The 13266-nt window shown below is 40.2% G+C and overlaps 1 protein-coding gene across 1 annotated transcript in view; it reads right to left on the bottom strand.

The window, feature by feature from the left end:
- Positions 1 to 3485, bottom strand: part of CCDC91 (coiled-coil domain containing 91) — a 183242-nt gene extending 179757 nt beyond the window's left edge. The window contains exon 1 of the mRNA XM_081913312.1: positions 3341 to 3485. Coding sequence (XP_081769438.1) covers positions 3341 to 3380 — 40 coding nt within the window. The 5' untranslated portion in view covers positions 3381 to 3485. The remainder of the gene's footprint in view (positions 1 to 3340) is intronic.
- Positions 3486 to 13266: the final 9781 nt, after the last annotated feature.

The following is a 13266-nucleotide window of genomic DNA, read 5'->3' as shown; positions in this document are numbered from 1 at the left end:
TCAGGAGACAGATGAGGTGATCAGGCAGTCCCATTTCTTTAAGAACTTGCCATAGTTTGCTGTGGTCGACACAGTCAAATGCTTTTGCATAGTCAATGAGGCAGAAGTAGATGTCTTTCTGGAACTCTCTAGCTTTCTCCATAATCCAGCGCATGTTTGCAATTTGGTCTCTGGTTCCTCTGCCCCTTCGAAATCCAGCTTGCACTTCTGGGAGTTCTTGGTCCACATACTGTTTAAGCCTGCCTTGTAGAATTTTAAGCATAACCTTGCTAGCGTGTGAAATGAGTGCAATTCTGCGGTAGTTGGAGCATTTTTTGGCACTGCCCTTCTTTGGCATTGGGATGTAGACTGATGTTCTCCAATCCTCTGGCCACTGCTGAGTTTTCCAAACTTGCTGGCATATTGAGTGTAGCACCTTAACAGCATCATCTTTTAAAATTTTAAATTGTTCAGCTGGAATATCATCACTTCCACTGGCCTTGTTATTAGCAGTGCTTTCTAAGGCCCATTTGACTTCACTTTACAGGATGTCTGGCTCAAGGTCAGCAACTACACTACCTGGGGTATATGAGGCATCCATATCTTTCTGGTATAATTCCTCTGTGTATTCTTGCCACCTCTTCTTGATGTCTTCTGCTTCTGTTTAAGTCCTTACCACTTTTGTCCTTTATTATGGTAATCTTTGTACGAAATGTTCCTTTCATATCTCAAATTTTCTTGAATAGATCTCTGGTTTTTCCCATTCTATTGTTTTCCTCTATTTCTTTGCATTACTTGTTTAAGAAGGCCCTCTTGTCTCTCCTTGCTATTTTTTGGAAATCTGCATTCAGTTTCCTGTATCTTTCACTATCTCCCTCGCATTTTGCTTGCCTGCTCTCTCCTGCTATTTGTAAGACCTCGTTGGACAGCCACTTTGCTTTTTTGCATTTCCTTTTCATTGGGATGGTTTTCGTTGCTGCCTCCTGTATAATGTTATGAGCCTCCATCCACAGTTCTTCAGGCACTCTGTCCACCAAATCTAAATCCTTAAACCTGTTCCTCACTTCCACTGTTTATTCATAAGGGATTTGATTTAGATTGTATCTTACCGGCCCAGTGGTTTTTTCCTACTTTCTTCAGTTTAAGCTTGAATTTTACTATAAGAAGCTGATGATCTGAGCCACAGTCAGCTCCAGGTTTTGTTTTGCTGACTGTATAGAGCTTCTCCATCTTTGGCTGCAGAGAATATAATCAATCTGATTTTGATGCTGCCCATCTGGAGATGTCCATGTGTAGAGTCGTCTCTTGTGTTGTTGGAAAGCGTGTTTGTGATGACCAGCTTGTTCTCTTGGCAGAACTCTATTAGCCTTTGCCCTGCTTCGTTTTGAACTCCAAGGCCAAACTTGCCAGTTCTTCCTTTTATCTCTTGAATCCCTACTTTAGCATTCCAATCCCCTATAATGAGAAGAACATCCTTCTTTGGTGTCATTTCTAGAAGATGTTGTAAGTCTTCATAGAATTGGTCAATTTCAGTTTCTTCAGCACCAGTAGTTGGATTACTGTGATGTTAAAAGTGTTGAAATCAAGCCTTGTCAGAGGAATGTGCCACTCTCCAGGCACTCGGCTGATTTCCTTGTTGACCTCCCCGTCTGCGACTCCCGGCAGGATACAGGCGAGGTCTCTCTATCGGCGATCCTCCTCAACGTGAGAAGAACACACCACTCCTCCCCTCTCCTCCCTGCTATCCCCAGGGAGGGGAAAGAGACAGACAGAAATCTATTTACATGCCTTTATTTCTGTCTTTTGCAGCAGTACAGAGAAACATGTCTGCACTCTCTTAACACCAACAGCAGAGAGAGTATTTAGACTCCACCCATGTACTTCCAGTACAGGTCAGATGACACACTGAGCTAACATCCGGTGCTCAGTACAGTGAATGGACTGCCCCTTTCTTCCCACGGTAACAGTCACAAACATCAACATCCTGTTTGGCTTTCCAGCCAGCTGCAGCTGCTACTCGCTGCTGCATTGCTCCTTTTTCGTAACAAAAAGGTCTGCCTTGGATTCGTATCGAGATCATTCTATAATTTTTGAGATTGCATCCCAGTACAGCTTTCGCCACTCTTTTGTTGACTATGAGGGCCACTCCATTTCTTTTATAGGATTCTTGCCCACAGTAGTAGATATGATGGTCATCTGAACTGAATTCGCCCATTCCCATCCATTTTAGTTCATTGATGCCCAGGTTGTCAGTATTTATTGCCATCTCATTTTTGACCACATCCAACTTGACCAAGGTTCATGGTTCTTATATTCCAGGTTTCTATGCAATATTTTTCTTTACAGCATTGGACTTTCCTTTCGGTTCCAGGCATATGGAAGCCGCCCAGAGTGGCTGGGGAAACCCAGCCAGATGGGCGGGGTATAAATAATAAATTATTATTATTATTATTATTATCTGCAACTGAGCGACCTTTAGGCTTTGGCCCAGCCACTTCATCAGCTCTGAATCTACTTGTACTTGTCCTCCGCTCTTCCTCAGTAGCATGTTGGACGCCTTGTGGAATTGGAAGGGACTCAAAGGGTCATCCCATCCAAGCTCCTGCAATTCCTTTAAAGGGGGTCATTTTGCCAAGTTGGCTACAGATCACTGTAATAATTTTTGCATATTTTTTGAATGGCTAGACTTCTTTCTTCCCAGCTTGTAGATATTATTTTCTTAAAATACGATCAAGTTTGCTTTAACATTCTATCCTAGTAGATACTATTTAAAGCATTTAATCCTTTAATATAAAAATAGGAACCAGCTTATTTTTCTTCCTTTTTAATAGACCCTAAACAATAATGTGTGGTCTTCTTTCCCGAATTCAGATCATGAAAGAGGTCATTATTATCAAATTACAGGTTTCTGAGGGATATATAATATGATAATTACTGGCAAAAGACTATGCTGTATCAACATTGCATTCCTTCTATGAATAGAGGCTATGAAAAATGTTTTACAGCTTGATATTTGCATACAAATATTCAAAGACTGAAACATGCACAGAAATATGTAGAGTTAAGACTCAAACAGTGGCTTTTAATGAAACAAAGCAAACAAGTCAATAAAATTTTGTCAATCTCACACTTAATCTACTCTTGCCAGTGCCAAATGTATTCTATTTTGTGTCAAGAAAGGAGGCAAAAAATTGGTCTCTCCAAGATCTCACTCTTGAATTTAATCTTTTCTAAGAGGATCTCACTGTGTAGCTTTTAATTACAAGACCAGTGGCAGCTGGAGTGTCCAAAATGTGGTGCACTCTCTGCCTTGTCTGTATATAAGAAGCCACTCCGTCAATATTTGACAAATAACACTTACTCTTGATGCTGTGTACCTGATGCTGGACTGACAGCTTCATGTTTTCTATTCTATCTGGTGGTAATCTTGTATTCAAAAGACAGCATGCTTATATCAAGAGAGGACGGGTTTGCTCAGAAGTGGGTAGGGCATGCTGCCACACAGAGCAAACCGGGCGGGCATACAGCCCCTCCCACTGTGTCATCCTGTTCCCCCTTAAGAAGAAGCTAAGTAGGCTACTGGGATGGACCAGGGCATGACTACATGTGACTGGTGTCACATCCCATCTTTATCAGTTTCCTCTCTCAATATTTTATATCAGTGTATCTTGCTGCTTTAATATTCCCAAGCAATTGACAGACGGTTTTTTAAAATTAACAAATCTCATTCTACAGATTTCTTCAATATGGTCACTGTGAATCCTTCAGATGCATTTAAGGGAATTGCTTTATTGCTACTGTTTCTCTAACAGCTTGTGATCCAGGACAGAAATTTAATTTTCTCACTGTGACTTTTCAACTTCTTTAACAACCCTTGTGAGAGTCTTTGTCAGAGGCCTTATGTAAGCCCAAATAAATTATGTCAGCTGGCTTGCCTTCTACAGTACAGCTAAATTCTCACTTTAATCTAAGAGAAATATCAAGAACACTAATAAACTATATTTGATTTTATTTGTTTGTAGTGGTTTGGCAATAGCTGGACTGATGCTTTGCCTGGCCTTTAGCCAGTCATGTTCATATCAATAAAATGAACTGGGTTTTAAGTGTTGCCCTCATATTCCTTTGAACACTGAATAACTTGCAGCTCTGGTGTGTCTGATGCACGTGAAGAACCTGTGTCATCTACCTGTTCTGTCTGGAAACTTTGCTTTCAGAGGTAATCAAAGTGATGCCAAGCAAAAAGACACAACTCTGGCAACTAAGAAATAGCACAGCTGTGTGTGTAGAAAGCCCACTCCTTGCTATCCTACCCATCTAGTTTCATATGACCCCAAGCTTCAGATTGTCACTAGGCCTGTGTAGTGTTCTCCACCACCTGAGTCGCCGCTTGCTAGGTGTTGGAGGTGGGGTGTGTATGTAGCTCCCTTTTGAAAGGCCGATGGGGCACTGAAGGAGAACAGCCTCTACTGTAGTCTAAGTACTGCCAGACGGTTGGTGTGATGCCTCTGGTAGGGAAAAGACTTAACAGAAAAAGTGGTGGGGCTGGTTGCTCTGCACAGGCCACATCTCCAGGCCATGCTGCCATAAGTCTTGTGTCTTAGCATAGTGTCACCACTTCTAGCAACACCAAAAGAGAGGACCCAGATAAGCATACAAAATTTTAAAATAATTATTCTAATTTAAATAGAAATGTAGTAATTTTTCTTATTGCAGTGAGTCCAGGTGACCTATGTACCTGCTCAGTTTGCTATCTAGTTGATGGGGTCCTACTGCGCATTCTTATGGTTCTGTATAATTAACCAGTCTTAGAGAAGGCACTCCTTACAATAGAGGACTGTGCTTTTTAAAGTAGGACATGTGGCCACACACCTACAGCAATGGAGAAATTTGTTGTGTATTCAGTGGTCTGTGTTTGCCTGAGCTTGAGTCTGGACTAAGTATTCTGAGCTCCTGTGTTCTGATTCAATACATGATCACAGAACATTTCAGAATTTGGCCTCTGCCATTGGCCCTTGAACTCTGAGTCATGATTTGCAGTTTGGAAGTTTAGACACCAAGCACGGGAGTGGGTTTCAGAAATGTATATAAGCAGTTGCTTTGCCCCTGTTTCCCTGCTTTTAATTAAACTCTAGTGTTTCCTGTCCACACTAGTGGGCAGTACTTCATGGAATGTATTTGCACTGTGTGTTGTTGTCCCCGCCCCTCAGTCAGTACTTCCCCACCCTTTCTGAGTTCTGACAACCTGAGATGCTTTGTAGAGATGCACACAGGTATTTGTTTGGCCATGTGAGCAGCCATTTAAAAGAAAGAGAGAGAGATACAAATGTTCTGATATACCAGGCTTGCACAGAATGGTAGTTTAAGGGGGGTGGCCCCACCAGTAGTTCAGCCTCCCTGTGTTCCAAAAACCTGGAGGTACATCTTTGGCATGAACACAGGTGTGTGTTTACATGTGTGGTTGGCATTTAAAAAGAGAGAGAGAGGCTTTCCAATAGACCAAACTTACATAAAACATTGAGTTAGTTAAAAAAAATACATGTGATACATCAAATCCATTTTAAACTGCCATGTGTGCACAGGCTAAGTATAAGCCAAAAAGTTCCCAACTGAAATCTTCACTTCTACCACCAACTGACTTAAAGGGCCCCAGGCAACCAGGCAAGTCACCATATTTGTTGCTCTACATCTTCACTACAAAATAATGATGTTCTTGCATGGGGTGTTCTTGTAAGGAATAATGAGATAATGTAAGGGAAGGACACTTGAAATGTGCTTTTCTGAATGCTTAGTATTAATATTAAATAGCTAAATGAAAAGGAAAGAACCATCAAGCACAAATCTTCCTCAAAGGATTTTTAAAATGCTGGCACCCACTAAACCATCCATTTCTCAGTGTTGATCTTCTTTGTTTGTTTGTTAGCATGGGACAGATGATTGATATGGCACCTGAATGCACATCCACTTTGCCAAAATCGGCTGCCTGGCTATTTTCCCTTCCTTATCCCTTGCCAAGGGGAAAAAATATCCAGTAGCTCAAAGAAAACTTCCTGATGTCATACCCTAGAGCAGCACACCACCCACCGCCTGACCTCCTTCCCTTGCAAGAAGAAGTTTCCCCCCAAGAGGTGTGGGAAAGGGAACTGCTTTCATGTTTTAGCAACTGTTTCTCCTCCACCTATTTCCTTCTTAGTTTTCTTACTTGCTGTATATATCACTATCCTCTAACAATAGCTTTGTTTCCACAGCTGCACTGATTATATTTCTCAGTGTTTCTCATTTTTTCCGGAACTATTAGGGTGGGTTGTTTTTATTCATTTAACTTGGAACAGCCTGCAATAATATTGCAAGAAGAGTCTGAGAATAAGGTAATAAGCACAGGCCACTTTTATTTCTTTGTCTGTTTTGTTAGCCCACACCCCATGTTTTGTTAGCCCACACCCCACCCCACCCCACCCCAGCCTCTATCAGTTTATATAACAGTAAGTCTGCTGTGATAGTCCTGGAAAGGTAGCCTGGAAAATCCAAATGTTTAGTAGGAATTTTCCAAAACACTCACACTGCATTTAAATATCCCCATATGCTTAATTCTTCCCGTGTAGGCCCTATTTTATCCCAATTTTCTACCAAAAAACAAATATTTGGGGGAATCTTTGAAGTCTTAATGACCCATTTCACACATATCACTAAGCTAAACCACGGCTGAGGTGAATGAATGAACATAGGAGTATTCACAGGAGGGGGGAAAAAATCACCACCAGGATACTCATCCCCCAGTCCTCCTGGTGCCACATTGCCCAATGTTGAGATAGGATTTGACTTAGCATGACTTCCAAACCTAGAGTCATGGCTTGTCTCTCTCAGACAAACCAGGCACAGTAAATCAAAGACAAATCTTGGTTGCAGCTAGTGTTTCCCTCTTCTAGTTGTACAATCCTGTAAGGATAAAGCAATGCCTTATGGGTGGCCTCTCACAGAACCAAGGGTATTCCTTGGTCCAATTTTTCTTCTTGTGAGCATAGCGAGGTTCTCTGCTTGCATGAGGTTTTAGGAGTAATCCCTGTGGATATGCCTCAAGGATAGGATTACTCTAGGATTCTGTGAAACTGTATGATTATATCTGATAACTTTGGTCATGTTTATTTGACCAAATACACTTTACTTTGTTGGAGAAATGTAAAAAGGGTTCCAAGACTGGAGGTATCACTCACAGAAACCCAAGAGAAAAAGATGCAGACTTCAAGAGTCTTTGCTCCACCCATTTCATCCTTCTCCAGGTTCTGGGAGTCAGCGGGGAGGGGAGTTTGTCACAGCATGCATCTTCACCAGCTGGACTCATCTCTGCCTCTTGGTCTCCCTCCCCTTCTGTTTTAGGTTCGGACTCTGATTCTGGACTTGAAGCCCTGTTACCTCTTCAGCTTCCCAGTCTTCTCCTTCTGACCACTCATCATTGTCCCATCATCATTCCCCAGGTTCTGAACCTTCTTCCCTTGGTTCCCCAGCTGGTTCCACCCACCACTCCGTGTCCAACCAGCCCATGGCAGGTTACATCTGATAGATATTTATCTCGTAAAACAGTGTGTGTTAAAAATTCATTTTCCAATTGATCAGATAGATGACAAGTTGTTTTGGGGTACTGTATGTAATAAATGTTCATTCCGAAACAATGGAAAGAATGGACTGTTATAATGCAGAGTCCAGTATGGTTTCTAATTGGATGGGGAGGGCTGTGTGTTGAGATTCCTGCATTGCAGGAGGTTGGACTAGATGGCCCTTAGGGTACCTTTCAACTCTTACCATTTGATTCTATGAATTCAAGATTAAATGCAATTGCTATGTCTAGCTGGTTCTCTTTTCATGCATACAGCACAGACCCTCCATGTGGCCCTACTTTCCAGGGGCAACCCTGATTTAGAGAAGTCATCCTGGTTTCTGATTTGATTCCAGAACATCCCACGTTTCCTTAGGATGTCCCCAATTTCATTGAAGAAATGTTGAAGGGTATGGAGTTATCTGACCCCTGAGCCGTCTGAAGGCAATCCTGTATAGTGAAGTGCTTTTTTTAATGTTATATTATGTTTTTATATATGTTGGAAGCTACCCAGAGTGGCTGGGGCAACCCAGTAAGATGTGTATAAAGAGTAAAATTATCATTATGGAATGAGATGTCCCTATTTTCACTGGAGAAATGTTGGAGGGTATGACAGCATTTCATGCATTCTAACAGTATATTCCTTCCTGTGTTCTGGAACAAACACCCATTACATATAGTACCTAAAAGCAACTCGTTCTACACTAAAAAGTAGACAGGCATGGGTCTTTCTAGTTTAGCTAGGCCATAGACCCAAAATAAAATGCAATCATTAAAGCAATAACAGTTATTTTTATTTTTTAATACATTTTTATTAATTTTCACAATAAACAAAATCATTACATTAAAGAAAAATGAAAAACATAAAATAATACATTTTAAAAAACTGTATACACCATGGGTATCCATAACATTACAAGTGTTTTTAAAATGTATGCACTTCCTTGCAATGCTTTCCCATTCTTTTTTATATTTGTTATCGTCTTGATTTCTAAGTTTTCAAGTTAGTTGAGCCATTTCTGCATATTCCATTAACTTAATTTGCCAATCTTCCTTAGTGGAGACTTTTTCTTCTTTCCAGTGTTGGGCTAGCAATATCCGAGCAGCCGTTGTTGCATACATGAACAAATTCTTATATTCTTTAGGTAGATCCATTCCTGTGATACCTAGTAAGAAAGCTTCTGGTTATTTAACAAAGGTTATTTTTAACATTTTTCTCAATTCGTTATATATCATTTCCCATTTTTTTAATTAACCTTACATTGCCACCACATATGATAAAACATACCTTTGACTTCTTTACATTTCCAACACTTATTTCCCCTTGTTTTATACATTTTTGCCAATTTAACCGGTGTTAAATACCACCTATACATCATTTTCATATAGTTCTCTTTAAGTAAGGTACATGCCATAAATTTTATATCATTCATCCATAGTCTTTCCAATCTGTCATCTGAATAGTATGTCCCACGTCTTTTGCCCACTTTATCATAACACACTTGACCTCTTCATCCTTAGTTTCCCATTCCAACAACATATTGTACATTTTTTATAATAATTTAATATCATTTTCTATTATTTCTCTCTGGAAATTTGAAATTTCATAGGTGAATTCTTTCTTTTTATCATTTTTAAATATTTCATTTAACTGAAAATATTGTAACCAATCTGTTACCTTCTCTTTTATTTCTTGAAATTTCTTCAATTTTAATTGATTATCAATTTCTGTTAACAAGTCTATATGTTGCTCAGTTAGTTTTCATTTTTAATTTTTTCACGGATACTGTATTGCTTCCAGCACAGACAGCTACCATGGTGTTTTTCCCCCTAATAAATCTTTATATTTTCCCCAGACTTTAAAAATCACATTTCTTATTATATGATTCTGGATATGATAAGTACTTTTGCCTTCTAGTACCACAAGTATGCGTGCCAACCAAATCTATTGTCATGTCCTTCTAAATCTAATAAATCTGTATTTTTAATACTATCCAATCCCGGATCCAGCATATGCAAGAAGCTTCATAATATCATTTTATATCTGGTAAGGAGAAGCCCCTCTGTCTTTAAGATCTGTTAGTAATTTATATTTTATTCTTGGCTTCTTTCCTCGCCAAATCTTGAAATATCCTTTTGCCTATCTTTGAAGCAATTTACATTGTTTATCACTGGGACTGATTGAAACAGAAATAACATTTTTGGCAGTACGTTCATCTTGACTACCGATATCATTCCTAATAATGATAGACTCATTACTCCCCAAATCTCTAAATTTCTTTTTATTTCTTTCCATATTATTTTTTTTCATCAGTTATGCTACCCTACTTCTTGGACGGGTGAGAAGTTCAGGCACTTACCTTTGTTTCATTTTGCTTTTTTGGAAATAGGTCAATGGCAGCTTAAGATGTTTTATAGTATTTGAATGTATACACAGATATACAGGTTTTACATAGGTGGAGGTACACTTTAAACACTTTTAACAGAACTTTGCCCCATGTAAAACACATACTCCTTTGGAGTACTATTCACTTGTTAATGATAATACCACATACTTAAATGTGATTGACTGGAATTGCCTCATGAAGAATCTCATGTTTTTGCAGCAGTAGTATTTGTGCTAAAGCTGAAAATCAGTATTAAGAGCAGAATCCATAAACCATGGTAATTCTGGGGAAATGGATTTCCTGTCTCTCTTGTTTTTGTGTGTGAATCTAATTAAGTGCAGACTTTTGGCTGCTGGATCATTTTTCCACAGATATCAGAAAATAGAGTTTACAAGTACAGAAAAAGACTAACAAATACTTGATAAGGTTGGGTTTGATTAGATACTAGATACTTGGTGGATTCCTGCCTATATCCTACATAGTCCTAGTGAAACTATTGTAGACTAAGAATCAATACAGTGTAGTGGATAGAGCACTGGATTTAGATTTTAAAAGATCAGCATTCAAATCTCTGCCCAGCTATGCAACTCACTGCATGACCTTGGACCATCTGTGGTCATCTGTCATGCCAACCTACCTCATAGGTTGTTAGTGAAGATTTGAGTGGAATAGTCTGGTATGCATTCTCTGGTCTTTTGGAAGGAAACCTAGAAAAATGTATGAGATCTTCAGCCCCAATCTGTATGTTTGCCCTATTGTGTTGTAATATACAGTTACTGACTTATACTTGCATGCATGAAAGGGTTAACCTGAGTCCTGAGCTCAAGTTACCATGGGTGGAATTTATTGGGCCCCATCAGCTTTGCTTCTTCCCTCTCTTTCTCTCCTTCTTCAAAGAAGCTGTATCTAAGCATGGCTCCCAACTCATGTATAAAACCAATGTCAATTGAAAATCTCTCCAAAAGGAGGTTTTTACAGCCTGCACATTTGCTAACACAAATACCACATTGTTCTTTTGTAAAGAAACCAGGTTCTTTTCTTTTTAAGTCATTAGAACCTTTCTTTTTCATTTTACAACCAACAAATAGCGCCTTTCTGAAACTCTGAGTAAAATCTTCACCTGTTTTGCAAAGCTAAGCGTCTGTGATTTATTCTAGCCTAAGCATTTTCATTGGGAACCTTTGTTTAAAGGTGGATGAGGACAGATGTGACTCTAACCAAGTTTTAATGTCCTTGGAGCAATCTACAACTCTGCTATGGGAGAGTTAGAATCTCTTTTCCAATCCTGTCTCTCCAACATTTTGAACAAATGCACTGTTCTTGGATGCTCATCCAAAAGGGAAAATATTTATTTTCAGGAATGACTGTGAGCACAGTGCTTCCATAGAAATAACCAAAACAGCTTGTTCATATATCTATCATCATCTAATTACTCAGCCCTTGATTGCTCTCAACTAGATGTGCCAAATGTCTGTGTTGAGAAAGTTGTGTGTGTGTGTGGTGTGTGTGTGTGTGTGTGTGTGCGCGCGAGCGCATGTGAATTGACACCCATTGATAGGTGAGTTCTGTCTAGAGCGATTCACGTATGATGACCAATTCACATCTGCAAATCATTGTGTGGTGCTGCATTCAGTGACTGATGAGCTTGTGCTTATGAATTGACTCTTATTAGTCACCTAAAACTTGTTCCTATATACAAAGGTGTTAGAACTTATGGGATCAGTTTTAGCAGTTGCAGCCTGATGTGGACAGGATGCTTGCAGCAGTGAAGCCAGCTATGTGCCATCTCAATCCCTATCCATCATGACTGGTAAAATCTACGGTAGTAGAAGGAGATTGACTGGATGGGTCTAGAGAGCGGTTAATGCCTCAATATAGGAGGGAATTGTGCCTACCTGCTTGGAGGTGGAGGTGGTGTAAGTCAAACTGCTGCATTAGCAGCATTGAAGGAACCTCTTCAGGGGACATGGAGGTCCTGGACTGCCCAGATGACAAGATTCACTGTTGAGGTCTAAAGGAAAGCACAGCAATACATTTGGCACTAGCTTGGCTGCAGGAGTTGCCAGAAGAAAGTGTACAAGACACCATCCAAAATCTTAGGGACTCCACTCTGGAATTGTGTAGAGTATGGTCTTATCTTCAAGATGTCCCACAAGGCAGCAGAGATTTAGGATCAGAGTTTACCTTCTCCCAGATGGGCTCCCTTCCCAGGAGGACATGCCCTGCCTGCCCTGCCTTCCCCTCACTTCCCTCAACAGCAAATGCTGAAACCGCCTTATTGACGATTGGACCCACAATTGGTCTCGTCTGCTCATCTGCTCAATACATACAGGGGAAATCCCTAGCTCACCAAGGGTTTGGGACCCATTGGCTACCCCCCACATGGTTTAGCCAGCCAGTTGAAGCTGTTCCTGGGGTGTTGCCACTGTTGCATGCTGACAGCTTCTAGAAATCACAGGTGAGAGATGAGTGGAGGGTGGGAGCCAAATGTAAACCACCCCAGAAGGAGCATGATGTGTCCATCACTAGAGGTACTAGCCCTTCCCTTCCCTAACACCCCATACATCCCATAGAATAAATGATATATTCACTATTATACTTTCCTATGTTGCTTGTTCAGTATTGAAATTGCTTATCAACTGGAACATTTTGGTACCCATGTCATTAAGAAACAAAGCCGAGCTGCATTGAACCACTTTTCAGCTTGAAAGCAAAATGGTCATTAGATTATATCAGAGTTCCTAAATGCTCCAGAACTTTATGAATAATACTTTAACAAAACACTGTATTAAGAGAGATGATTAATTTTGATTTCACCATCCCATACTGTATGTGGAAATGTTGATGATTCCTTATGTAACTACTTATAAGTTGAAACATGTCCTAGAATTTCAAAGCCCGCCCCCCCCCCCAGCAAAATTCTATTTATATTACATGAGGCTCACATTTTGGATTTTCCTAATGGTTGCAATCTCTACCCCTCTATTGATGCCCACACTTGACAGCATGAGCTGAACCCAAATGGTCCTAAATTGCCACTGTGAACTAGTTTCTAGACTTCTTTTTAGCCTTGCAGAAGGATTGTCTAACCTAAAGAGGATATTCACACATTCAAGGTTGCGCATTAGCCCTACAGATGTGTTAAATAGAACCAACATACAGTAGGGCAGTACTTTGCACACCCTAAGCCTGTTTTCATTGTATCCAATGAAGTCATCCCATTTGTGTCTGTTGGCACAAGAGAACTTCTGCCACCACCGTTCTTCTCACGCATCCCCCCCAAATCTGCTCTGGAGGATTGGGGCATGCAGG

The sequence above is a fragment of the Podarcis melisellensis genome (assembly GCF_964234715.1).
Source record: "Podarcis melisellensis genome assembly, chromosome: 5".
In the NCBI taxonomy this organism is placed as follows: Eukaryota; Metazoa; Chordata; class Lepidosauria; order Squamata; family Lacertidae; genus Podarcis; species Podarcis melisellensis.
Note: the sequence above shows the minus strand (reverse complement) of the source record. Positions and strands in the feature narration are given on the sequence as shown.